At 34.9% G+C, this 26,168-nt stretch overlaps 1 protein-coding gene across 11 annotated transcripts in view; it reads right to left on the bottom strand.

The window, feature by feature from the left end:
- Dmd (dystrophin, muscular dystrophy) overlaps nucleotides 1-26,168 on the bottom strand; it is a 2,390,387-nt gene that overhangs the window by 929,291 nt on the left and 1,434,928 nt on the right. For all 11 annotated transcript variants that reach the window (XM_006527768.3, XM_017318379.2, XM_017318378.1 and 8 more), the window contains one exon: nucleotides 3,633-3,808. In XM_006527768.3, the coding sequence (XP_006527831.1) occupies nucleotides 3,633-3,808 (176 nt within the window). The remainder of the gene's footprint in view (nucleotides 1-3,632; nucleotides 3,809-26,168) is intronic.

Raw genomic sequence — 26,168 nt, 5'->3', positions numbered from 1 at the left:
GAAGGAAGGAAGGAAGGAAGGAAGGGAGGGAAAGAAAGGAAGGACGGAGGAAGGAAGGAAGGAAGGAAGGAAGGAAGGAAGGAAGGAAGAAAGAAAGAAAGAAAGAAAGAAAGAAAGAAAGAAAGAAAGAAATAGAGAAAAGGAAGGGAGGAATGAAGGAAGAAAGCAAAAAAGGAAAGGAGGGAAGGAAATATGGAAAAGAACAAATTCAAGTAATATTTTAACTAAGGATCTTTTAAATTAAGAAAAAAATATTCTTCAGAACAGGATAATGTAGTAATTGTGTGAAATAATGGGAGGTACATTGTTTATCTAAAATGAAGATGCAATATAATTCCATAAGACAAATTTTAGTGCTAAAGTCCAAAGATTGCTCAATTCAAGGTTAAGAATTTCATTTCCATTTTCTGTGCCCTTGCTTCTGTCTCTTTCAATCTTATGTCAGACAGGATTATCCTATATAAGTGTTCTTCGTGATGGTGTCAGCAATTCACAGTCTAAATTTTCATTTCCCACATTCCCTTGACATTTAATTCTCCTGGAATTTTCAGGGAAAAAGGCTTTTATGAAGTTGGATCTATATGTCAAAAATGACAGCATTGGAATATATAATGATTCTGAGCAAATAGAGAACAGCAATATATATATATATATATATATATATATATATATATATATATACATACACATTGTTTTATTCCACGAGTTTCTTTAGAAATTGATTAAACCCACAATTCTTGGCAGTAAGTCAATAACACAAAGTACACAGAAAAACCAATGCATTAAAATAGATATCAAACTCTTACAAATTTTGTGATATAATACAGGTTCTTATTCTGAATACATTATAATATTTATGTAGATGTAATAATTACTGCATTTTTTGAGGTAAAAAAGCTAGGTAGAATAATTGCTAGTGTTCTTGAACATGGAACAAAGACTATAGTTTATAATGATATCCTGTTAGATATTTTATGAACAATTAGAAAACAGAGTCTTAAAGCTTCTAAAGATAATGTTATGGTTAAGGTTACTCTTTGATCAATATATATTGTAAGTGTGTATTGAAATCTCACACAGTACACTCTAAATATATATAATTTCTACATATCAATCCACAGTTTTACAATGTTTCAGAGCTAGAAATGTTAACTACTCTAATTTGAAGATTATATATTATATACTGTTACTAAATTATCATTACTATAATACATTAAGTTTGAAAACCAGGTTATTAGAAAGTATACATAAAACAATCATGAGAAATATCTTGAGACATGTAGAGTAGCTCTCATGACATATGAAAATATCTCATTGGGAAGAGTGGTCTTGCAAACTTTATATGCCCCAGTACAGGGGAATGCCAGGGCCAAGAAGTGGGAGTGGGTGGGTAGGGGAACAGGGTCGGGGGAGGGTATAGGAAACTTTTGGGATAGCATTTGAAATGTAATAAAGAAAATATCTGATAAAAATACACTAAAAAAGAAAATATCTGTGATTTCAAAGTCATTGTATTACTGTGCCATTTATTTTTGTTTGTTTGTTTTGATTTTGATTTTTGTCCAATATTCAGAATAGAAGTTCATTCTTAATTCCATTTTGATGTTAGTGAAAACAAAGAGGTGCTTTTCTCTACTCAAGATTGTAGCATCCCTTGAATTCAATTTACAGACCAGGATTTAAAAAAAAATCCTTCATGCACAGGCTTGCTTTGCTTTATCCTATAACTTCCCTTCAAATAAAACACATTTTAAATTGCATCTCATTGTTTATAAAGATTATTTTTGAGTCTACAACATCATTAAAATCATAACTACTCTCCTCAAAACTATAGATAGGACTAGGGCCCTCTGCTATATGATAGAAGAAGCTAGGAACTTTCTGTGAGAAACTGCATCATAAGAATATTTTATAGAATTTATACATTTAATAGATGTTCACCACCACTTAAACCCTTCAGAGAATTTTTCTATAATCATTTGGGGTTTGTTGTACTACCAAAGAGAAACACAAAATTATATAGCAGTAAAGCTTCAAATAGTTTTTTTTTAATATTTATGCTTAAAATTACTTCCTTTATGGGCATCCTGGATTATGGAATGCTCAGTATTTCTAATTTAATGAGCATAACAAATAAAAATGTTATTGTTACATAGCACTGGCATCTTTGTTTGCACCTGTGCTATAAGTAACTTCTGTTTCCTCTTGAACTCCATCAGTCTCATACTGAAAATTTGCTAATAACAATTGTTTCATGATTACAATCCTTTTACATTACTTATGGTAACATGTTCTTTTGAAATTACTTCATTTGTACATTTGCTACTACATATTTTGAAATAGCAGTGAATGGGTGGGAGAACCTGTCACCCATATTTTGAAACACATTTATATTTCACAAAACTTAAGTGGAAAATAATCTGGGGAACTCTGCCACAAAACTGATGCAATTGGAAAGCTATACATGAACATTTATTTTGAAAGTATAAAATGAAACAGAGAACTCTAAAACCTTGAGGTTTTAAAAACTTAAGGGAGCTGATCTTGACTTTTTAAAGCACAAATTACAGCATTTAATATAGGTTAAACTAGTGGAACAAGAGAACATTTTCTAACCACTTATAGCCAAATCCCAACTGTAATTAACCTACAATTTGGATAATATTTTACAACACAGTCAGCACATAGTACTTTCTACAAAATTAGACGAATATAAAATTTCAGAGCTTTATTGGTGGGCAGATAAATTGCCCCTATCTTTATTTATAAATTATAGCTTCCATTTAGAAGCCAAAACATACAAGATTGTAAACACTCAGTTTAACAAACATTATCAGAAAAATAAACAAATATATTTTGTTTAGGCACTATAGTCAGGTATTTATAAAAACAAGAACCAAAATATATTTAAAATATTTTTCCAAATCAATGTAATCACCATTATAAGGTGTTCATGATATATTGTAATATTTCATGCCATTATCATTAGCCTAATTACAAATCTCATGTATATATTTTCTGTGCTTTCCAATTACCATAGCATGCATTTGGCTTCAGGTATATTCACTACACTCCAAAAGAAAGGAAAATGGTAATTGAATACAGAAGCAAGCATTTTCTATTTTGATTTTCTTCTTTCTTTTAAATTTGAACATTTTTTAACCTAAATACCTTTTCAAGAATGTAGTAAGAAATGTAGTTGAAATAAAAGTTAATAATACAATCCTGTTTTTACAGTGAAAACCCTAAGCAATGCTGTGAAAATTATACCAAGCACCTATCTTTTTTTACAAAATAGTCATTTATGATTGCCATTCCTGTTCTTTTACTTTTGGGGGAAAATTCCTGTGATTCAGCTGGGTAAAGCTGGAATACACTGAATAGAGAGCCAAATTTAGGCAATCCCTCATGATTTTTAGCACAAACTTAGAAGTATAAAACAACCAAAAGGTGCTAGAGAGCAACAAGTATGAATGACAGTACCTAAGAAAAAGGCAAAAGTTGTCATTGTTGCTATTGATATTTGATGCACTTCTTAACAATAGCACCTTTCACCCATATTAAAATCTTTCACGAACAAAATCTATTTTAAAGGATAGTGTAGCTCTGCTAAAAAGTCTCTGTCACCCTACCTCTTTCTCCTTTCTGCCAGCTCTTTGCAGATGTCGTGCCACCGCAGACTCAAGCTTCCTAATTTTTCTTGTAGAATATTGACATCTGTTTTTGAAGACTGTTGAATTATTTCTTCCCCAGTTGCATTCAGTGTTCTGACAACAGCTTGACGCTGCCCAATGCCATCCTGGAGTTCCTGTAAGCCATCAGAAGACAAAACAAAATTGAAACCCAGTCTCCTTTAATCTGAGAAAAAGTTTAAAGAACATGCTCTTATGTGCAGTTACACTGAAAAAGACAGAAATAGAAAAGATCACAGTGAAATTTGCTCAATGAACCTGACATGTACACATCCAATAGATACAAGATAGAAAGACACCTTTTATGTTAGTATAAAAGCACCCTCTCACTTCAGCTCAGGGAGTGGGGGTTGTTTTGTAAGCTTGTCAGCTGGAGGATGTTATCATGTCCTACAAATCAATTAGTTGGAAACCTTCTCAAGAGCAAATTCGATTTCTTGTCCCCACAAGGATGTTCTATGTTTAATAGTCTATGAAGTGTTGTAAAATTTAAACATGAACCAAGTATTTGGATATATTAGTTGGTTGTCAATACCAAGGTGAAAAAGAACACTCATACTTTAGCTATAGTATTTTTTTTAAAAACCCTCTAGAGCTTTTAAAATAAAAGTAATTACTATATTACAGACATTTATTTCAAATTCTGTTTGCACCGATCTATTTTGCATTATAAAGCCACATAAAACTGAAAATTAATTGCATTCAGGGCAACCCATCAAGAAACCTCTAATGTACAGTAATAAATCTGAAAATAATCTATAGCTACCAGAACAGTTTTATGAGTCATCAGTGGTGACAAGCTTACATATCTTCTACAATTTATCCTAAATGAAAATTTAAGAGTAAAGTATCAGAAGTCTGTTCCATTAAAAAAAAAGAAATGATTACAACCAAGAATGCACAGAATGAGAATGACTTTTACATTAAAATACAAATGACATTCTTTCTCTGTTTTAAAAGATAATGTAGAATTTTTAAGGAAAATAACACATTGCCAAATCAATAAGGTAAAATTTGATTTTAAAAGTTAGCTCTATTTAACTTCATTCTCCATCAGCACCAAACTATTTTATTATTATAACTCTTAAAATTTGTATTTATTTTTATTTTATATGCATTTTTTGCTTGCATGAATTTACATACACCAACCAAATGAATGTGCCTACATATGGTGGAAGAGTATATTAGATGCCCTAAGAAAAGAACCCGAGTCTCCTGCAAGACCAATAGTGTTCATAACATCTAAGCAATCTCTCTAGTTCCTACCTTTTAAATACAAGAATTTTGGTAACATATTTCTTGCAATTAAATAACCCCACAAATTAACAAATATGTTAACAAGGTCTTCATATGATGGCCATATTACAGCACAATAAAAATTAAATCATGGCTTCCTCAAGTCTAAAATACTGTCTCAAATGTTTTCCCGACTGTTCTCACAAACATGTTATGTTCTCTTGGAAATATGCCACTTGACCTAACAGTTACATGCCATTATTTACCAGCTGTTCCAATCACCATTGTAGGTAATAGTCACTATTACTTGTTAACAAGATATGTCTTAACAAACCGTGCCTCCATTCTCTCTCTCTCTCTCTCTATATATATATATATATATACATTTCAGAATGGTATATCTGTTGTATAAGAAGTATAGTTAGTATAACTTCTGTTAATGAATAAATACATGAAATATAATACCAGAAGGGAAGGAATATAAAAAGAGAAGAAAGTAAGTCTAATAAAAAACTCCACTATGATATCACTGGAACACTAAAAGAGCCATAAAAAAGTATAAATTTCTAGATTTTATGCAATAGGTGATATAGTTGAAGAGACTGGACACAGTTGTGAGTAACTGTCATTTCTTATATACAATAAGACTGAGAAAGCAACGTTTAAAATGCATGGTAGAGCAGATGAATGATGACCTCCATAGTAGGAATAATACAAAGGGAGCCTAAGGAAGTTTGTGAGTTGATGATTGGACTTAAACATGTGGAGCTTTAGGGATAGCAAGAGGTTCTCAAAATGTGAAGACCTTTGATGAAAACCTCCATCATCAGGATCATAGAGGTGAGTTTTATATTGCTGTTATGAAGATGTGAGTATAATCAATGGGGTTTTTTGTTTGTTTGTTTGTTTTGGTTTGGTTTTGGTTTTTTGAGACAGGGTTTATCTGTATAGCCCTGGCTGTCCTGGAACTCACTTTGTAGACCAGGCTGTCCTCGAACTCAGAAATCTGCCTGCCTCTGCCTCCTGAGTGCTGGGATTAAAGGTGTGCAACACCACGTCCAGCTATAACCAACGTTTTAAAAATGGGAATGTATTGTGGATAGACAGAGCATTGCTTACTTTTATTAGGGTGTTTGTTATTTAAGAGAGGTCAACTGAAGAACCTCCATTTCTAGCTGTGTGGGGTCGCACCCCCTGAAATCTCAGCACCTGCCACTTTGGAACTGGAGATGTAAGGATCAGAATGTTTAAATTTATTCTTAAGAGTAAATATCCTTAAGGAATATTAAAAGCCGCAAGGGAAAAAGACCAAGTAACATACAAAGGTAGACCTATCAGAATTACACCAGACTTCTCAACAGAGACTATGAAAGTTTGAAGATCCTGGTCAGAGGTCATGTAGGTTCTAAGAGAACACAAATGCCAGCACAGGCTACTATATCCAGCAAATCTCTCAATCAACATAGATGGAGAAACTAAAATATTCCAGGACAAAACCAAATTCAAACAGTATCTATCTAACAACCCAGCTCTACAGAGAATCCTGGAAGGAAAACTCCAACACGAGGAAGATACCTGCATCAAAGAAAAGACAATATATTAAGCATGTTATAACAATGTCAAAAGCGGAGAGCCACAAGTACATAAAGCCACCTTCAAAAACATACATATTGGGACCCAACAGTCATCTCTCTTTAATATCTATCAATATTAATGGAGTCAACTCACCTATAAAATACATGTTAACAGACTGGATATGCAAATAAGATCCAACATTTTACTGCATACAAGAAACACACCTCAATAACAAATATAGGCACTATCTCAGAGTAAAAGGATGGGAAAAAGTCTTCCAAGCAAATGGTCCCAGGAAACAAGCAGGAGTTGCCATCCTAATATCCAATAAAATAGATTTTCAACCAAAATTTATCAAGCATGATGAAGAAAGACAGTTCATATTCATCAAGGGGAAAACCCACCAAGAGCAAGTCTCAACTCGGAACATCTATGCCCCAAATGTAAGAGCATCTAAATTCATAAAGAAACTTTACTAAAACTCAAAACACACATTGAACCCTACACAATAATAGTGGATTTCAACCCCCCACTCTCACCAATGGACAGGCCATTAAACCGACACAGTGAAACTAAGAGAGGTTTTGAACCAAATGGACTTAACAGATATCTACAGAACATTTCATCCTAAAACAAAAGAATGCACCTTCTTCTCAGCACCTCATGGTACCCTCTCCAAAATCAAATATATAATTTGTCACAAAACAACCCTCAACAGATACAAGAAGATTGAAATAATACCATGCATCTTATCACATCACTGTGGCCGAGGGCTGGTCTTCAATAACAGCAAAAACTACAGAAAGCTCACGTACATGTGGAAATTGAACAATCCTCTACTCATTGAAAACTTGATCAGGGAAGAGATAAAGAAAGAAATCAAAGACTTCCTGGAATTTAATGAAAATGTTGACACATCATACCCAAACTTATGGGATACTATGAAAGCAGAGCTAAGAGGAGATTTCATAGCACAAAGTGTCATGGTAATGAAACTGGAGAGATCTTACAATAAGAACTTAACAGCATACCTGAGAGCTCTAGAACATAAAGAAGCAAACTCACCCAAGAGGAGTAGAAGGCAGGAAATAGTCAAACTCAAGGCCAAAAACAACAATAGAAGCAAAGAAAACAAAACAAAGAATAAGCAAAACCAAAAGCTGGTTCTTTGAGAGCATCAACAATACAGATAAACCACTAGCTAAACTAACTAAAGGGCCAAGAGGCAGTATCCAAATTAATAAAATCACAAATGAAAAGGGAGAGATGACAACAGAAATGGAGGAAATTCAAAAAACCTTCAGATCCTACTATAAAAGTCTATATTCAACAAAACTGGAATATCTAGATGAAATGGATGTTTTTTCTAGACAGATGCCACATACCAAAGTTAAATCAAGAGCAGGTAAACTATTTAAACAGGCTCATATCACACAAGGAAATAGAAGTCATTAAAAACCTTCCAACAACAACAACAACAACAAAAAAAAAGCTCAGGGCCAGATGTATTTAGTGCACAATCCTACCAGATCTTCAAAGAAGACCTGATACCAATTTTCCTCAAAGTATTCCATAAAATAGAAACAGAAGAAATGCTACTTAACTCGTTCTATGAATGCACAATTACTCTGATACCCAAACCACACAAGGGCCCAACTAAAAAAGACAACTTCAAACCAATCTCACTTATGAATACTGATGCACAAATACTCAAAAAAATCTTGCAAACTGAATCCAAAAACACATTGAAACCATCATTCATGACAATCAAGTAGGCCTCATCCGAGAGATACAAGGTTGATTTAATATATGAAAATCCAATAACATAATCAACTTTATAAACAATCTCAAAGAAAAATATCACATGATCATCTGCTTAGATGCAGAAAAGGTGTTTGACAAAATATAACACCCCTTCATGTTAAAAGTATTGGAGAGATCAGGAATTCAAGGCCCATACCTAAATATAATAAAATTAATTTACTGGAAACCAACAGCCAATATCAAATTAAATGGAGACATACTTGAAGCAATCCAACTTAAACTGGGGACAAGACAAGGATGCCCACATTCCCCATATCTATTTAATATAGTACTCAAAGTGTTAGCTAGAACAATAAGAAAACAAAAAGAGATCAAGGGGATACAAATTGGTAAAGAAGAATAAATATATCACTATTTGCAGATGATATGATACATAAGCCACTCCAAAATTTCTACCAGAGAACTTCTCCAGCTGATAAACAACTTCAGCAAAGTGCCCGGATATAAAATTAACTGAAATAAATCAGTAGCCTTCCTTTATAGAAAGGATAAACAATCTAAGAAAGAAGTTAGGGAAACCACTTCCTTCAAAATAGCCACAAATAATTTAAAATATCTTGGGGTACCTCTAACCAAACAAGTAAAAGACCTGTATGACAGTAACTTCAATTCTCTGAAGAAAGAAATCAAGGAAAATTTCAGAAAATGGAGAGATCCCCCATGCTCATGGATTGGAAGAAATAACAAAGTAAAAATGGCCATCCTACCAAAGGCAATCTATAGAGTTAATACAATACTCATAAAAATCCCAACACAATTCTTCAAAGACACGGAGGAGCAATTCTCAAAATAGCAAAAACAATTCTTAACAATAAAAGAATGGCTGGGGGAATCACCATCCCTGACCTCAAGCTTTACTACAGAGCAATAGTGAAAAAAATGGCATGGTATTGGTACAGAGACAGACACGTTGATCAATGGAATAGAATTGAAGACACAAAAATAAAACCACACACTTAAGTCACTTGATCTTTGACAAAGATGCCAAAATTATACGATGGAAAAAAGAAAGCATCTTCAATAAATGGTGCTGGTCTAACTGGCTGTCTGTTTATAGAGAAATGAAAATAAAGCCATATTTGTCACCTTGGACTAAGCACAAGTCCAAGTGGATCAAGGACCTCAACATATAACCAGATACACAGGAATCTAATAGAAGAGAAAGTGGGAAAGATCCTTGAACTCATTGGCACAGGGGGAAATTTCTTAAACAGAACTCCAATAGGTCATGCTCTAAGATCAAGAATTAATAAATGGGACCTCATGGAACTGGAAAGCTTCTGTAAAGCAAAGGAAATAGTGGATAAGACAAATTGGCAACCAACAGATTGGGGAAAACTCTTTACTGAGCCCACATCCTCCAGAGTGTTAATATCAAAAATATATAAAAAACTCAAAAAGTTGATCGCCAAAAAAACAAAAACAAAAAACAAACAAATAAAAACACATTCAAAAATTGGGGTATAAATCTAAACCGAGAATTCACATTCTCCAATGGCTGAGAAGCACCTAACAAAATGTTCAAAGTCCTTAGTGATCAGAGAAATGCAAAATAAACGACTCTGAGATTCCACCTTACACCAATCAGAAAGGCTAAGGTGACAACAAATGTTGGAGAGGATGTGGAGAAAGGGAACGCTCCTCCATTGCTGGTCGGATTACAAACTGGTGCAACCAACCACTCTGGAAATCAATCTAGAGGTTCCTCAGAAAATTGGAAATAGATCTACCTGAAGACCCAGCTATACCACTCTTGGGACTATACCCAAAAGATGTGCCACTATGCCAAAGGGGCATGCATTCCACTATGTTTATAGAGGCCTTATTTGTGATAGCTAGAAGCTGGAAACAACCTAGATGTCCCAGGATAGAAGAATGGATACAGAAAATGTGGTTCATTTACACAATGGAATAAAAATCAGCAGTTAAGGATGAGTACATTCTGAGTTTTGCAGGTAAATGGATGGCACTAGAAAATATCATCCTGAGTGAGGTAACTCAGAACCAAAAGGATGTGCATGGTATGTACTCATTAATAAGTGGATTATCCTCTCCCCCTTTCCGTGCCAAAAAAAAAATGTACAGAATACCCAAGATACAGTCCACAGAACTCAAAAAGCTCAGGAAGCTGATGTGTCCAAGTGAGGATGCCTCAGTCCCACTTGGGAGAGAGAAGAAAGCAATCAGAAATGTGGAGGGAGTAAAGGACCTGGGATAGAAAGTGCACAGAGGGACCAGGTGGGGCGACATGATATGGTACTGGGAGAGGGAAAAGGACTGAAGCCCTGAGGGCCAGCAGAAAGAATGGAAACAGGCAACCTCAGGAAATAGGAGGTTGGGAGAAACCTTCCAAAATGCACCAGAGATCTGGGAGGTAAGACTCTCAGCAATCAAAGGTAGGGACCTTAGATGAAATGCCCAACAGTAGGGAGAGGGAACATACAGAGCCCATCTCCAGCAAGAGGACAGGGTACGAAGTGAGGGATGGCATTGCCATCCCACAGTTACATCTTTGACCTATAATTGTTCCTTTCTGAAAGAATTACAGGGATGGAAATGGAGAGGAGCCTGGGGAAAAGAAGGTCCAGCAACAGGCTCAAAGTGGGATCCAGCTAAAGGGGAGGTCCCAAGGCCTGACACTATCACTGAGGTTATGGAACTCTCACAAAAAGGTACCTACCATTACTGCCATCCAGATAACCCAAAAAGCAGCTGAAAGGGTCAGATGCAGATATTTGCACCCAACCAATGGACAGAAGCAGCTGACATCGTTATCGAATTAGGGAAGGTTGAAAGAATTTGAAGAGAAGGATTATCCTATAGGAGGACCAGCAGTCTCAATAAATCTGGACCCCCGAGATCTTTCAAACACTGGACCACCAAACAGACAGAATATACCAGCTGATATGAGGCCCCCAACACACATACAGTAGAGGACTTCCAGGTCTGTGTTCATTCACAGATGATGCACCTAACCCTCAAGAGACTGGAGGCCCCAGGGAGTTTAGAGGTCAGGTGGGGTGAGAGGTGGTAGAATCCACGCGGAGACAGGGGGTGGGGTGGAAATGTCGGATGTGGAGGAGTCAGAGGGTGGATGGGGGGATAGATTATAGATTGTAAAAGATAAATAATTTTAAAAAGAAAATAATAATAATAGTAGTAATAATAATAATAAATGAAAATAAAAGTTTTCTTTACTACATAGCAATTTCAAGGCACCCTGAGCCACATGAGACTTTGACTACAAATAAAAATAAATGAAAGGAAGAAAGAGAAAGAGTGAGAAAGAGGGTGAGTGAGTGAGAGAGAGACAGAGAGACAGAGACAGAGACAGAGACTATCTTTCTACTCTGCAAAAAATCACTTTTTAAAATAAAATCTGAATAAATATTTCTTAACAATTGTAAAAATCCATTCTGTGTTCATTTTTGAGCTCTGTGTCCTAACTTCTCACAGTTTATGGGTCCCAAGTCACCTCTGCTATATCATTCTTTTTAATTAATTAATTAATTTTTATTTATTCATTTTACATACTGCTTCCTGACTCCTTCTAGGTCATCCACTCTCCTTTTCCTCTGAGCAGGTTAATTCCACAGGTACCAAGGCTTTTGTGCTACTGACCTGTTCTGAAGCAAGGAAGGACTAATGTTGATTCAGGCAACAGTGCTCATCTTAGGTATCTAGGAAGTAACTTATTGATGTTAAACTGAAAATTATCAATGGGCTAGGCAAGAAAAGTGTGAAAGTACTGTGTAATGTTAAATAAAATCACCAAGGTTTGTAAGCAACTAGAATCATGCATGAATGTGTTAGACTCCTGAAAGGGGGGGGGGTGTTTACCTAAAGAGTAAGTATAGAGGCAGTTAGAAGGGTATTGTTAGAGATCATGTTCAACACTAGTATTAACTCACAGTTTTAAAAATGTCTAGGGTTCACAGTAAATACACAAGAACCCTCTGAACTCAGTAAACTATAAGACTCATTGTGGGGTGACACGAAAGGAGTTGAATGAAGAGACAGAAATATATTTTATAATAGATAATACATATATTACCCAAATAACAATTATTCACGAGGGAATTATCAAAATAGACTTTAAAATAATAAAATAGGATCTCCTAGAGATCTTGGTAAACTGCTGATTCTGACTCACTGAGTCTGTAAAGGGGCAGCGTTCTGTCTTTCTCACTGCCTCCAAGAAGCAGGTAATAGTGCTTATGTAGAGACACTGCTTGACATAGTAGGGTTGTAGACAAGATGTCATGACTCTTCTGTATTAAGAGATTTTTATTGCTGACTACAGTTACAAAGATATGTCAGAACTCTTATGCACTTTTGGTCTCAGCTCTTTACCTCCCTGCTAATACCTATGGTGACTTTTATAGCTTAATTTTAGAACCAACAAGGACTTTATTATTTCCATATTGCAGGTAAGAGATAGAATTGTATAGCTAAAAATGAACTGGTTACTTATATTTGTTAGTTCTAAATCTCATTTATATGGAATCCTAAATTAAAGCCTTTATTTTTTTTAACTTTTAAAAGTAAGATCTCATTAAATAGTGCATTGGATTTATGTGAGATGATTTTATAGCCAGGAGAAATATTTACAGTGTATGTTCTACTTAAGATTTTTTTCAGTGATAAAGCATAAGAGAGAAAAATAATGGATCAAACAGGAAATAAAAATTGCATATGCTGTTTCATGCTTAGCTTATGAAGCAGAAAAAGATAGCACTTGATATACGAAATTAAATGTAAAGTCTCAATCAACTTCATTCACACAGTAAAAAGCATTAATTTTAATTCTATAGTGTATAAATATTTTAAGTACTGAATTATTCATTACCCATGAAACTTCTAAGCTTTGATATCATATTAATATACTGTTGTCATAGGCATTCTTATCTACTTTTCTAGCAATTAAAATCTAGTTCTAGTACTGGACAAAATGAAAATCATAAATAAATCTACTGGATGATTCAGTATAGTCAGAAAAGCTTTTGTGGTTTAATTCCAATATTTAAGCATTCATTCTTAATTAGGAGCACATATCAGGCTCCCCTAGGGAGCTCTTTCAAAACACAAAAGCCTGGATTTCCATGCCAATCCTCCAGGATCAGAATCTCAGGGACTGGGAATAGAGTTGAATGAAGGTATTTAAAACTGATATGCTATGAAACAAAGGAGGGGGCAACTAAAGATAGATGCAGGGAAGAGCAAGAGCCATGTCTGTCTGATAACTGTATCACTCTTAGCTCCCTTATCAACTAGAAGGGAATGGAAATTATATAAAAATATACTTTTATGTGTCTAAGTCTTTTAAGGCTGCTTAAATTTAGGAGAGGAAAAAAGAAATACAAGAAGAGTAAAGTGTCAATTGTTTTTTTAATGGATTTTCTTATTAGATATTTCCTATTTTCCCAATTTTTATTAGATATTTACTTCATTTACATTTCAAATGCTATCTCAAAAGTCCCCTATACCTGCCTTACCCCACTCCTGTACATACCCACTCCCACTTCTTGGCCGTGGTGTCCCCCTGTACTGGGGCATATAAAGTTTGCAAGAGCAAGAGGCCTCTCTTCCCAGTGATGGCCAACTAGGCCATCTTCTGCTACATATGCAGCTAGAGACACAAGCTCTGGGGGAGTACTGGTTAGTTCATATTGTTGTTCCACCTATAGGGTTGCAGGCCCCTTCAGCTCCTTGGGTACTTTCTCTAGCTCCTCCATTGGGGGCCCCGTGTTCCATCCTATAGATGACTGTGAGCATCCACTTCTGTGTTTGCCAGGCACTGGCATAGCCTCACAAGAGACAGCTATATCAGAGTCCTTTCAGCAAAATCTTGCTGGCATATGCAATAGTGTCTGTGTATGGTGGCTGATTATGGGATTATTTACATTTCAAATGTTATCCCGTTTCCTGATTTCCCCTCTGACAACCTCCTATCCCCTCCCCCCTCCCCCTACTTCCCAACTCACCCACTCCTGCTTTCTGACCCTGGCATTCCCCCATACTGGGGCATAGAACCTTCATAGGAACAAGGGCCTCTCCTCCCATTGATGACCGACTAGGCCATTCTCTGCTACATATAAGATGCCAAATATTTAGAGGTAGAAAAATATGAGACAAAGTAACCTCTTCCTTTCATGAGACACAATAAATAAATTTTACTGTAGTCTACTTACAAAATTTCCAAAGTTGTATGGAAATACAATGAATGGAAAATAAAGTGTGACAAAGGCAGAAAAAACAATGAACCTCCCCCCAATACAACCCCGCAGTCATTAGAAAATGCACTTTGAAATTTAGCATGAGTTATGTATGAAATAAAATAAATTGTGAAACTTTAAAATGAGTAATGAAATTGGCAAACAGGAGAAATAAATTATTATTTGGGGCACAAAGATGAAGGCTGAATCAAATCAAAATAAACAAACATTTAGTGAGGGAACATGTAATCCTGCATCCTATTCTTGGGTTTCAATCCTTGCAATCTTGACTATTTTGAGATAGATGAGTCATCAACTCAGTCTACTAATTGATCAAATGTAAGTATGTAAGACAATGAACCAATAAATAGTTGTCAAACAGGCAGGTGAATTCTGCGGTGACATTACACAAACTCTTGCTGCTTCGTCTCTCTTCTGTGCTAGTTTAAATCATTTCCACAATGAGATTTGTACTGAAGCAATGCAAGATATAGAGTAGGTCCAGGGAGGACAAACAACAGCTCATCTTGTTCTTGGACTAGGATTTACCATTCTGGTAGCATACATTCATTAGAAGCTACACAGCACTGTGAGGAAGACTGAAAAATGACTAAAGCTTCATGCACTTTTGAGGAAAGGCCAAGTGGAAAGTAAGGAATGAGAAGTATAGGAGGTGAGAGTCAACACCAGGGAGGCTCAGAATGAGAAAAGTAAGAATTGGAATTGCTTATTAAATTCAAGATCAAATCCACCTTATATGCCTCTGCAACCTGCTCTCTCTCACCTGTTCTCTCCCCAAGTGTTTAGCTCCATGTCTCAAGGAAAAGGAATGATTTTCATTTTACCCTTTCTGTTGGAGTGATTTTATATTTTGACAATAGTATGTCTCCAGACTTTAAGCATGCCATAGATTCAACTTTTGGAAAAAGACTTTAAGAGTTTTTGATAGTAATTTGCAAACTAAATCAAACTAAAGAGAGCCAGTCTTTGAAATGAACAGCAGATTGTTTTAAATACCCCCTTTAGCCTCTCCCATCTCCTGGTCCCATTTTATTTCAAATTCATTAAAATTTTATTATGTTTTATTAATAAAAACAGTGAAAGCACATATATACTTTTAATGAGTTTTTTTTTCCACAAGAACTAGGGCTAGGAGGTAGACTGTTAGAACACCTCTAGTAACTTCTCTTTTCCTTGAGATACAAAGGAAACATGTTCACCGGTGCTGTTTGATATTTGTTCTTCATAATGATTGTCATTAAAAAGAGAAACTCATTTTTAAAAAAGAACTAGATGGCTTCTTTCCCAAAGCAAATATTTTGCTAGTGAACTAAAAAAATATTTACAGTAGCAATTTATTGTGATGAGACATTTACTAATAACAAATGGTAATAAAATTTTATTTGCATGTGCTTATCTCATTGATAATAGTGATATAAATTTATCATTATCATTAGTATCTGTTAACATATATATGTGTGTGTGTGTATGCTTTTCCTCTTAATTTTTAAACACAAGTTCAATGTAAAATATTAACCAAAGGGATCACACATCCATCCACACTCAACCCTCACATATCTCTCACATCTTCTCTCTCTCTCTCTCTCTCTCTCTCTCTCACACACACACACACACACACACACACACACACACACACACAAATTCTTGCTTTTAACATTCTAAAAGAGGGGGGTTAATATTAAATCTGGAATCATGTGTATGTTTAAAACTACACTTGTTTGTTTAATTGTTCAATTTTGTTTTTGCAGAGTATTTTAGTTTTCTACCAATCTCCATCACCTGAACTGCTTTAAATACTGTTGTTGTAACGTATACAAATTTCTAAAGTAAATACACTTTTGTTTGTTAAAACCAATTCTAGCCCTTTCTAGGTTCACAGATTTTTTTTCTCCTCTGGTTGTAAAATAGTTTAAAGCTGTTTTAGTTTGGTATTTGTTCTTTGGTTTTCCTACATTTGCTTTGATTTTGTAAGGAAGCAAATTGGCCTTTCTTTACTAAAAAGCAGTTCTTGTCTGACAGAGAGGCTTGCTCCTTTACTAAACGATCTTGGTTATAGATAGATCACACTACTTGGACATACTATTTCAGTACAGGTTAAATATTTTATCTTGGGACATATTCTACATAACCAAAAAATATAGTGGGTTTTATTGCAGAATATTAGAAAGGAGAAATAAGTAATTTAAAACTCATTTCTTTCTAGAGGCATTATTATAATTTGTAGCTACACAAGCATTTATTTAAAAAATAACATTTGGAGACTAGATCAGGATGCAGTATGTATGCATGTGTCTGTAGAAATGACAGTCATTTAAAATAAAGGCAATGAGAAAATAGGATGGAATATGGACTAGAAGTGTTTGATTAAAATGTACAGTTCACTGGTACTGTTTATTTCATAGGAGCTTTCCCCAGCAAGCACTGTTAACCTAATTAGCTATCTCATTGCCCGGTCTTAATTTATTGATTATGAAAGCCAGTGTTTTATATTGGTATTTCCAAGCCTATAAAACCTTTTTTACTTTATATTTTACTATTTACTGAGCACTTCCCATGTGTCAGACATTATACTAGATGCTGGTCATTCTTGCATGCAGGAAGAAGAAGAGGCTAGATAAATTCTGGATCAAAGTAGAAAAACTAAAATAGAAACCATCTTGGAAGTTAAGTGAATGCAATAGCTTAGGAAGGAAAGCCTGTGGTTAGAATGGAAATAAGTGGATGGAGATAAAAGTTATCTGCAATGGAAGAAGACAAGACCTAGTTTGTACCAAGGAAAGAAATGGAGTACCAATATATTAGTTGGGCATAGTAACCTAGAATTCACAGAAAATCATATACATATGGGCAATATCAAACACATTCATCTAGTTTAATTCATGTATCTATGGATTTATAAATACATGTAATATTAACTAGTAAAGTAAGAGAAAGCATAAATTTGAAAGAGATGGGGGAGCATGAGATGAGTTAGAAAGAGGAAAATGAAAGAGGGAAAGGGTGTAATTATGTTTTCATTTAAAATTATAAATACACACTTTTAGAAAAAGTATGAAATACTTAATTTAAATTTATTTTGGGAATGCTTGATTATTTTCATGGGAAATGTTGCATAGTAAACTTACAGGAGAAATTTTGCAATTATGTCCCCTTGCTACTACGTCTGATTGATAATTTATGGAATAGATATTTATTAACATTAAACTGGGCATAATATATAAAGTTGAGAGGCACTATGATAATTCATGGTATTTTTTGTAAGAGGAGACATTTGGAGCCAATTACTAGTCCTAGCGAGCTCTAGACTTGAGATATATTTCCAGCCTTAGCTGCATCTTTCCCGCCATGCAAAACCACATCCAGCCCTACAAATGTACAAATATTATTTTCATAATGTTGATCATTTTTTCCTACCACAAATTCCACTCCGAAAACTAGTAATAATCATGACTGAAAATAATTTTCAGGTAACAAGCTTGGGTGAAGCTCATTGGCAGAGGAATGGCTACCATGTGAATATTTCTGAATTTGATTACTAGTATGAAACAGAAACAATGGAGATGGATGGACAAAGGGGAGAGGGCAAAGTGAAATGGAAGAGGAAGAGAAGAGAAGGGAAGTAGATAATGGGGAGAAGAGGGGAGGGGAGGGGAGGGGAGGGGAGGCGAGGGGAGAGAAGAGGAGAGTCGAGTCCCTAAATTAACTCTCTACTGTTTAATGTAATAGGAATTCTATGTGCTATTATTATAGTATCATCTCTAAATAGCTGTACAATATGGCAAATTTTTCAAAGTGGTAAATATTGTATAAAATATGATTATACACAAAAACTACTTAGATAAAATTTGTTTGTACTTGTGAAGCTATGCTTTTATTTTTAACAACCTGAATATAATGGAAGAGAGAGGACAACATATCAACCAAGCTGCTATGTATAATGTTATTCAATACAACTCTGGATGATTTTCTTTTTGAAATACACACACACACACACACACACACACACACACACACACACACACATATATATATATATATATATATATATATATATATATATATATATATATATAAAATCAGTCACTTTTCTGTGCATGTTCAGAATCAAAGCTCATAGCGTGCTCTCTCTCTCTCTCTCTTCTTCTACTTCTTCTCTCTCTCTCTCTCTCTCTCTCTCTCTCTCTCTCTCTCTCTCTCTCTCTGTGTGTGTGTGTGTGTGTGTGTGTGTGTGTGTGTATGTATGTGTTTCTGCATTTGAGAAAACATTAGGATAAAAACAAAGAAGTTGAACCAACTGTTATAATAAATCTCTTGAGGACAGCTTTCCCCATTTCTCGTCTCATGCATCGTTAAACATGTTTGCTGCGTAGAAAATAAACAGACATGATATCACCAGGCATTGTATTAGTTGCTAATTTGTAAAAGGTTCAAAATAAATTTTGGGAAATTATACTGTACACTAACATAAAAAAGAATCATTAAAGTCAGTTGAATTTCTTCAGACCTTTATTTCCTACTACAAATTAGTTATCAAGGAAAGCAATTGTTTCCCAGGATTGTAAGGATAGAAAGAATCATAAATGAGATAGAAAAGGCTTATAAAAGCAATCTGCCTAACATCTATTCATTGATTTTAAGCTTTCACCATAAGTTAGAGAAGCCCCAAGACAAACTACCACTATACATCTAAACACAAATTGGGCATCATAGTGATGTAGAATCTTTTATGTCCCTCTCTCCAGTTATAAAGCCATTAAATGCAAGCTTCTTTTATTATTCAAGTTCTAATACCTGCTGTTAGGTTTCTTAATTTCTAACTCATTATCTGCTGTATGTTTACATTCCTGTGTTTGTAGAATCTAATGAGAAAAGCCAAATATAGCAACAATTGTTGGCTCGGCATATCCTTAACATAAAGCATCAGGCCTAATGATCAATTCTTTCTCTGTTATTAGTATATTCTAAAATGTCAATAGTATGTGTGTTTGTGAAACACATACAAACCAAAGGAATGCTTAAGACTAAAATACTGAGCACTTAAGAAAATCATTTGCCAGAACTGCCTCAATTATCCATTTGAATCCCTAAAAATCCAGTAATAATTACAGGGTTGAAAACAAAGTGGTGCATAGTGGTCTCCCCTTTCAATCTAATTTGTGTAGAGGAAAAGAAGCAATTATGGAATGGAAACATGTCCTAGGGTTTTGGCTCTAGTAATGTTTTCCTCCTAATCCACCATTCAGCATTATAAGAATCTTCCCATTTATGTAAAGCCTCAAAAGAAGTGTTTTCCAAGCCAGTATTAACAGCCCTTTCAAAAATAGTTTCTCTTATTGACTTATTTGAATGGCGGATTTTCTCATTTACCAGTCTAGTAACTTCCAAAGCATCCATCTGAACCAGGCTCTTGTTTCTCCCCAGGCTATTGGTATTCTTGATCCCTTTATAGGTCTTGCATAGTTGATCCCATTTTCACAGTTGTTTTACACACTCTGGTCATTTAGAAATACATCTTCCAAATTGCTTCCTCTCAAATTTTTTATCTATACAATATTGTGTGCAATCATTCTAGATTAAACTTCCAGATAGGCAAAACTACTGGCAGGCAAATCTACAAGTAGATTTCCCAGTTAAAAGAATGCTTATTTCCTTGCCTACTAAAACCCATACAACACAGGGAGCATATCAGAACTTTTTATCAACTCAGTAGAAAATGATTTCAGGCATATAAAAATGAGTTTCCAATCCTATATTCATGATTTTGTACAGGTGGGCCACTCCACTGCAATAGGGATACTTTGTTCATTCCTCAAATCCAACACATACAAACACATTTCTACTGTTATAATTGTTACTCTCTAATGTACTAGACCAGGGGCTCCACAGAAGCAGAAATGATCTGTTTTTGTCCTTTCTGTGCCTCCCATTCCACCCATATGTCTGGTATATTAGGGTCCTTGGAGATATTTTTTCCCAATGGATAAATGAGTGACACATTTCAAATGATGTCATATAAGCAAATTTCTATCTGTTAATTGTATAATATCCCATAGCAACAAAAACTAAGTTTACTTTATGGTGGCTTTCAGATCCTACTCATTTAGACTTCATGATTTCAATTTGAAGTTTGTGATTATATTTGAGTTTTCTAACATGTTCATGTAGAAAGAAAGGCCATCAAATGACTGCCCTATCTGGTGATTCATCCCATATACAGTCACCAAACTCAGACACTATTGTGGATGCCAAGAAGTTTATGCTGACAGGAGCCTGATATAGCTGTCTCCTGAGAGGCTCTGTCAGTGTCTGACAAATATATAGGCAGACACTTGCAGCCAGTCATTGAACGGAGCGCAGGGTCTCAAATAGGGTCCCCAATAGAGGAGTTAGAAAAAGACTGGCAGGGCTGAAGGGGTTTGCAGCCCCATAGGAAGAACAACAATATCAACCAACCAGACCCCCCCAAGAGCTCTCAGACTCTAAACCACCAACCAAATTGTACATATGGAGGGTCTTGTGGCTCCAGCTGCATGTGTAGCAGAGGATGGCCTTGTTGGACATCAATGGGAGGAGATGCCTTTGGTCCTGTGAAAGCTCCATGCCCCAGTGTAGGGGAATGCCAGGGAGGGTAGGAGGAGAGGGTAGGTGGGGGGGGGACACACTCATAGAAGCAGGGGGAGGGTGGATGGGATAGGGGGTTTCAGGGGTGGAAACTGGGAAGGGGGACAACATTTGAAAAATAAAGAATATATTCAATAAAAAGATAAAAAGAGAAAATATCCAATAAAAATACCACAAAAAGGCTTTTTAAAACTGAATATCTTCTTATTATACTGTCTCATATATTTAATTGTTTCTGTGTGGAGGAAATTGCCATATCACAATGTGCAAGTGGCAGCCAGACGACAACTTTTGTGTGTTAGTCAGTTCTCCCTTTCACCATATATGGGTCTCAAATATCAAGTCAGATCATCAATTCAAACAGTAGGTGGACACCATTAGCCTCTGAACCATTTGTTTGGCCCAAGTTGATATTATATTGTACAATGAAATATTTTATCCATATTTAGAAATTTCTTAATAAGCAACTGAAATCAAATCTTGACAAAAGTCTTCTACATATATTTTCATGGTATATTTATCTGGAAACAATATGAATATCCTTCTAAAGAAGAACAGAAAATTGTGGAATATATTTATATGGAATATTAATTCATCAAACCAAGTGAGTCGCTGTTCCACTTACAATGTAGATGAATCTCAAAAACCATATGATGATCAAAGTAGTTAATATTATATGTCCCATTTATATGAATTCCAGACTAGACAAAAGGAATTTTTGCTGATAGCAATCAGATACCTGTTGTGCTTATAGGAAGTAGTTATTGGCAGGAAGAAGGATGAAGTATCGATTTTTAGAGATATTAATGTTCTACTTTTGATCAAATATTAATTTCCTCATCTAAGTCACTTGACAAAAGTTACCAGACTGAATACTAAATATTTGTGAGTTTGTCACTCCTCTGGCATTTCTCATATCCCACTTTATACAGCCACTATAGTTAAACCTAACAAACTCTAGGTTGTACTAATGACTTCAAAATCATATTTTCATACAGTAAGTAGAAAAATAGTCTTGAACAAAGTATTTATATATTTACAATGACATGAGAAATAAATAAAACACATCAGATGATAGAATATGAATATTATCCAGATGGCGTCGTGAACAAGTTCAAATTCCATAAAAAAACAAGGTTTTGACTTCCTCTCAAATAAATCTGTTTCTTTCCATATGAATTTTTACTTCAATTAACAGATAAATGTAATATCCTTATAAAATATTTAGCATACTACTTCAGCTATGTTAAAGGATACAATGAATTTAAATACATCCTCTTTTAATTTACACATTATATAGAGACTTTTGTAATGCTCAAAGATAACTAACAACTGACACAGATTTATTTGCCAGGCCTCAATTATTTGTATATAGAATTTAAAAGGGCTCTGAAATTGGGCAATATCTAATATCTATATCTATCTCTCATCTATCTAGTATACGTGTGTGTGTGTGTGTGTGTGTCTGTGTTGTATCTGCTTGTCAAGTATTTTCAGAAAATGATGGTTAGATTCTAAAAGGAAAAAAAATGTAGTCATCCCATGAGCTTAAATTCTAAAGAGAAAATGGATTAAGTAGTCTGTTTAGATTTTAAAATTCAAAATTGACTGTATAATGATGATAACAGAACACACACACACACAAACACACACACATGGAAGCACGCGCGCACACAATGAAGTCTCATGACATGACACAGCACTTTACATGGAATCTGCAAATGAGCTCAGACTCCAAAAGGCTATGAACCTGGGGTGAAATAAGGAGCACATAACCAAGGACAAACATTACAAAAACAATGCACAACCAGAAAAACTCAGAGGAGATGCCAAGCCTACAGTGAATTGAGTTTTGTGATAATGTCAAAGACAACATTCAGAGACTCTTCCACTTAGAGCAAAATGATCTAGAAAGACAGAGGTTCACTGATTGGGCTAAAAGGGAGAAGGTTAGGGATAGACATTAGAGAAAGCAGAGACACTTAGTTTCCTTACTTTGTCTTTTCTGTCAAGGAGAATGTTCATCAGACTGGAAAAGGCATAAACTGTACAAGGAAAATGGAGCCCAAAATAGGTGAGGGATTTTTACAAGAGCACCTTGCTGCTCTAAATGAGCCAAAACCTTTAGGGCCAAATCAATTATATTCCGGGGAAATGAGAGTACTTCCAAGGAGCTGTCTTACCCTTTTGCTAGTGGTCTTAGAGGAACAATGTTGATGATGGAGGTGGCCAAATGTCACTTCAATTTTTAAAAATAGAAAAAAACTTACTGACATTGCTATTCATTTTTTCTGCTAAATGGCACTACTAGATTACTAACCAAAGTCCAAACATTTGCTAATACAGAAAATAAGTGTGGGCATGTATTCTTGTATTTTAGTTTAATTCTTTTTGCAGTGTGAACAATATACAATGACTTTTTTCAGCTTAAAAAAATGGTCCTTAGTGTCTAAATGGAACTATATAAACACATCATTGTACCCGCTATTTGAAAGTGTTTGAAGTCTTCAAACAGTGAAGAGAAATCTAGTTATTTCATGAATTTTTCACGGTAGCACTCTGTTGGCTTTTGAAAGGAAACAGAATAAGAAAAATTAATATTGTAGGAAAGTTGAGAAATGCACATAGAATCCAGATAAAAGAAAGACATGTTCAGGGGACTATGAGATGGTTCAACATGTAGACACTTGCTGGCAAGCCTGAAAATGTGAGGTCAATCCCAGGATCTCACTATGGTAGGAGAAGAGAACTGACTTTCCCAAAGATAATCTTCTAATGTCCATATGTACACAGTGTTATATGTAACCCTCCACCAGACTAAAGAAACAAATAAAATTCTTTAAAAAATTAAAAGAGAAAGGCATGGTAAAAGTCATGGATATCTAGAAAAACCATACAGGTGATATGCTTTTTGAAAATTCTTTTTGTTTTTCTTCATCATTTTCAAAGGTAAGAAAAGTGCTATGGTTACTTGGAAGTTAAATGGTAATATCCTTATCTTAACAAGATATTTTATCTTTCTTTAAGAAGATGCTATATTTGAATTATGGTTATGTAGTATTCTCAAAGAAGACTGTCTTGTTCTATCTAGAACTTTAGGAACACCTGAAAAGTACAATTTTTTTTCATACTTTTAATTACATTCTTTGTATATGAGATCCACAGTTGCTATAATTTCTCTTTAGGAGTTCTCCAGTTCATGCCCTTACTTGCTTGTAAATGTATTTAAATGTAATTATACTCCATATTAATCACTATTCTAATATGCTCATATGTGTTTTTCTCATTAGTTACTTAGTGAAGATTTTGTCATATGACTACTTGCTTGAGTAGAAAAAATCCTTGGTAGCTGTCATTCTGGGGAGGGGCAGAGCGGTTCTCAGAGTTATGAGAATAAAATTCACATGTGCCTGTCCGTAAATGGTATACTAGCCTTTTTCCTAACCACAGGGGCATCTTGCTTGATCACTACTTATAATTGTGTTATAACAGATTTTACAGTAACTTTCAGTCCTAAACCCATGCACCTGTGTTACTAAATTATTCCCTCAAATGCTATCTTATGTTCTTTTTGTTGTTGTTGTTGTTGTTTTGTTGTTGTTGTTGTTGTTTTGGTTTTCTTTAAAATTTTTATTAGGTATTTTCCTCATTTACATTTCCAATGCTATCCCAAAAGTCCCTCATACCCTCCCCGCCCCCCACTCCACTACCCACCCACTCCCACTTCTTGGCCCTGGCGTTCCCCTGTACTGAGGCATATAAAGTTTGCATGACCAATGGACCTCTCTTTCCACTGATGGCCGGCTAGGCCATCTTCTGATATATATGCAGCTAGAGACAGGAGCTTCAGGGGGTACTGGTTAGTTCATATGGTTGTTCCACCTATAGGGTTGCAGATCCCTTTAGCTCCTTGGGTACTTTTTCTAGCTCCTCCATTGGGGGCCCTGTGATCCATCCAATAGCTGACTGTGAGCATCCACTTCTGTGTTTGCTAGGCCCCGGCATATTTGGATTTGTATCAAGAAGATATGATTAGAGTTCTTCACTGATGTATCAAATGTAGTAGAAAAGTATATCCAGAATCATAAATGGTATAATCCCATTTAATTATTTCTTAAAAATCATTATTAACCAGGTGTGTGGCACATGCCTTCAATCCCAGCACTCTGGATGTAGATGACACCCAAACCTTAGGAGTTTGAAATAAGCCAGGTGGGGTTCTGTTCAAAAAATAATTATAGGATTACTATTTTCATGTAATTTAAATTAATAGCTCTTTTAATGATGCTATTCTGCTCTTGAGCAAACCAATGCGTCCTATGAAAATATCTAGAGAGAATGGTTTTTAAAGTTTACATAGCAAGTTTTGAGCTATAGCTCAGTGGTAGAACACTCACCTAGCTAGCATGACATCATAGGTTAAATCACCAGTCATGATAGAAAACATTTTTTCAACAGTTTTTGTTTACCTGATATTGCTTTTTTTAAGAAGAAAAAGAAAAACAAAATGTTGCAAAGTTTGAAACTAACAAAGTTTCAAACAAGAGAAACATACAAATCTTTAGCACATTTTATGGAAGTATATGTAATTTTGGTTTGACACTCAGAATAAAAGAGCAGGAAGTATTGTCATGATTTTGAGTTGCTTTCTCAAATCTCCCATTATCCATCTTTCTTTCCCCACATTTACCATCTGTGGGATTTCATCTGTGTGTGTATATATATATATATATATATATATATATATATGGATTATTATACATATATATATATACATATACATATAAAGATTATACATATAATCTTTAGGCATTATAGAAAGCTTTAGTCTTCATCTTCCCCTATCATATTATTTTCTATTTATATTGGATTGGGTTGGTTTAAGTTATGTTTTAAACTACCAAATTATGTTTTAAAAACATTTGGGTATTAAAGGAAGAAATAATTCAATAACGCTGAAGGTTAATTTGTTGCTTTAAAAAAA

Source organism: Mus musculus, chromosome X (assembly GCF_000001635.26).
Source record: "Mus musculus strain C57BL/6J chromosome X, GRCm38.p6 C57BL/6J".
NCBI lineage: Eukaryota > Metazoa > Chordata > Mammalia > Rodentia > Muridae > Mus > Mus musculus.
The sequence above is the reverse complement of the archived record's forward strand: the minus strand, read 5'-3'. Positions and strand labels throughout refer to the sequence as shown.